The sequence below is a fragment of the Volvox carteri genome (genome assembly GCF_000143455.1).
Source record: "Volvox carteri f. nagariensis unplaced genomic scaffold VOLCAscaffold_59, whole genome shotgun sequence".
Lineage (NCBI taxonomy): Eukaryota > Viridiplantae > Chlorophyta > Chlorophyceae > Chlamydomonadales > Volvocaceae > Volvox > Volvox carteri.
The window spans coordinates 262,559-264,068 of NW_003307602.1; the positions used below are offsets into that span (position 1 = coordinate 262,559).

Genomic DNA, 1,510 nt, shown 5'->3' on the forward strand with positions numbered 1-1,510 from the left:
TGTTTTGATTCCGTCGTGGCAGGGGGCAATGATATCTAATCCATTCCCTTTATGATGAAGCGTCGAAATGGGAGCGTTTCGCGGTGCATTGTCGTCCCGTGTATGCATCCCTAACAAGGGTTCAGGCGAGTTGATGAAGCAGCCGTAGTGCTTCCTTTTAGAAGTTGCAGCGGTGGGGTGAGGATCAGGGCTGCGTTTGCGCATGGACTGCTGTATGGCATTTGCTGTTTCTCATGCATCAGTTTTTGCTTGTGATGGAGGTAGTGCTATGTACACGATGGTTACACCACTCCTCGTACGTCTGTGAAGGTTTGAAGGTATAATGTGGTGGTAAGCTAAATCGCCGAGTACGGCATGCTGCGTTGAATCACCTTATTCTATTTCATCGTTGGGATTTGCCCGGCCGCCCAACCCTTTCATTTGCTGCGGATGCCTGGATGTGCGCGTGCACCGCGGGGCTATTCACTGATTGCGGTTGACCAGAAATAGTTGGTGAGTGGAGTGTAGTCAGCTACTTCGAAGCCGAAAAGGGCCCTCGGCCCGGGTGTAGCAAGGAGTTGCCCCGCAGTATTCCGCAGGGGACGCTGTACGGCACTGGGCTGCAAGTGGCTAGACCCACCACTACGGGGTGCTATATCACGACTTCAGAAAAGTACCGATCGGCAGCTGCAGATGTCAGATCCCGTGATAGTGCGCTCTCCAGGATTCTAAACTAGGGCCGTCTGGTTTGTGGTGGTGTAAAACACCCGGCCCCTTGCCAGCCCTTGCCCCCAAAAGACGATCACGATGACGCATGATGATGATGATGATGATGATAACGATGATAACGATAAGGATCAGAAGGACGCTTGCAAGGAAGACGGGACATGTAGGAACTGGAAAACTTGCACATATCAGTCGTGCGGGCTCAGCAATGCAGGGGTGATTACGACACTAGATATGATAAATATGATATGACACGATATCTTGTGTAGCAGCGCAAAACCTCGGCAAAAAGCAGCAGCAGCAGCAGCCGCATGTGGCCCTCCTCCATCCGCCCGTATACAGAAGCCGGTGGTGGGAGGTATGTGTGTATGAGGTAGCAGCACTGTGGCTACTATTACCGACCGCGCCACACAGTGAGGACTCCCCATCGCCCATCCCTCTCTCCTCGCTCCACGCACCCTTTCCTCTCCCCTTCCCTCGTCCCTCCTCTTCGCATGCTGGTCTGTCCACCCGTCATGACGTGCGTACGGTGGGGTGTATTCAGTACCCCCATAACCACCGCGGGTCGTTCCCAAACGCCCTCGAAAGCTCCTGATTGAAGGGCCTGCGGAGGGAGGGGCAGCGGAAACAGTAGCAAAGAGGTAACACAAAAACTAGCAACAGCAGCGAGAGCGTGTATGATCGGTGGCAGCAAAAACCGCCGCCGCAGCAGCAGCAGCGACACAGGGGCAACAACAGCAGCAGCAGCAGCTGGGTCGACAGAACAGAGCCAGCCCATGCACCCGAAGAAGGCACCGAGACGGAG

General features: G+C 54.6%; 1 protein-coding gene across 1 annotated transcript in view; it reads right to left on the bottom strand.

The window, feature by feature from the left end:
• Nucleotides 1–1,510, bottom strand: part of VOLCADRAFT_107156 (uncharacterized protein) — a gene marked incomplete at its 3' end in the record, with an annotated part of 4,589 nt that overhangs the window by 139 nt on the left and 2,940 nt on the right. Inside the window, exon 7 of the mRNA XM_002956260.1 lies at nucleotides 1,164–1,309. Coding sequence (XP_002956306.1) covers nucleotides 1,164–1,309 — 146 coding nt within the window. The remainder of the gene's footprint in view (nucleotides 1–1,163; nucleotides 1,310–1,510) is intronic.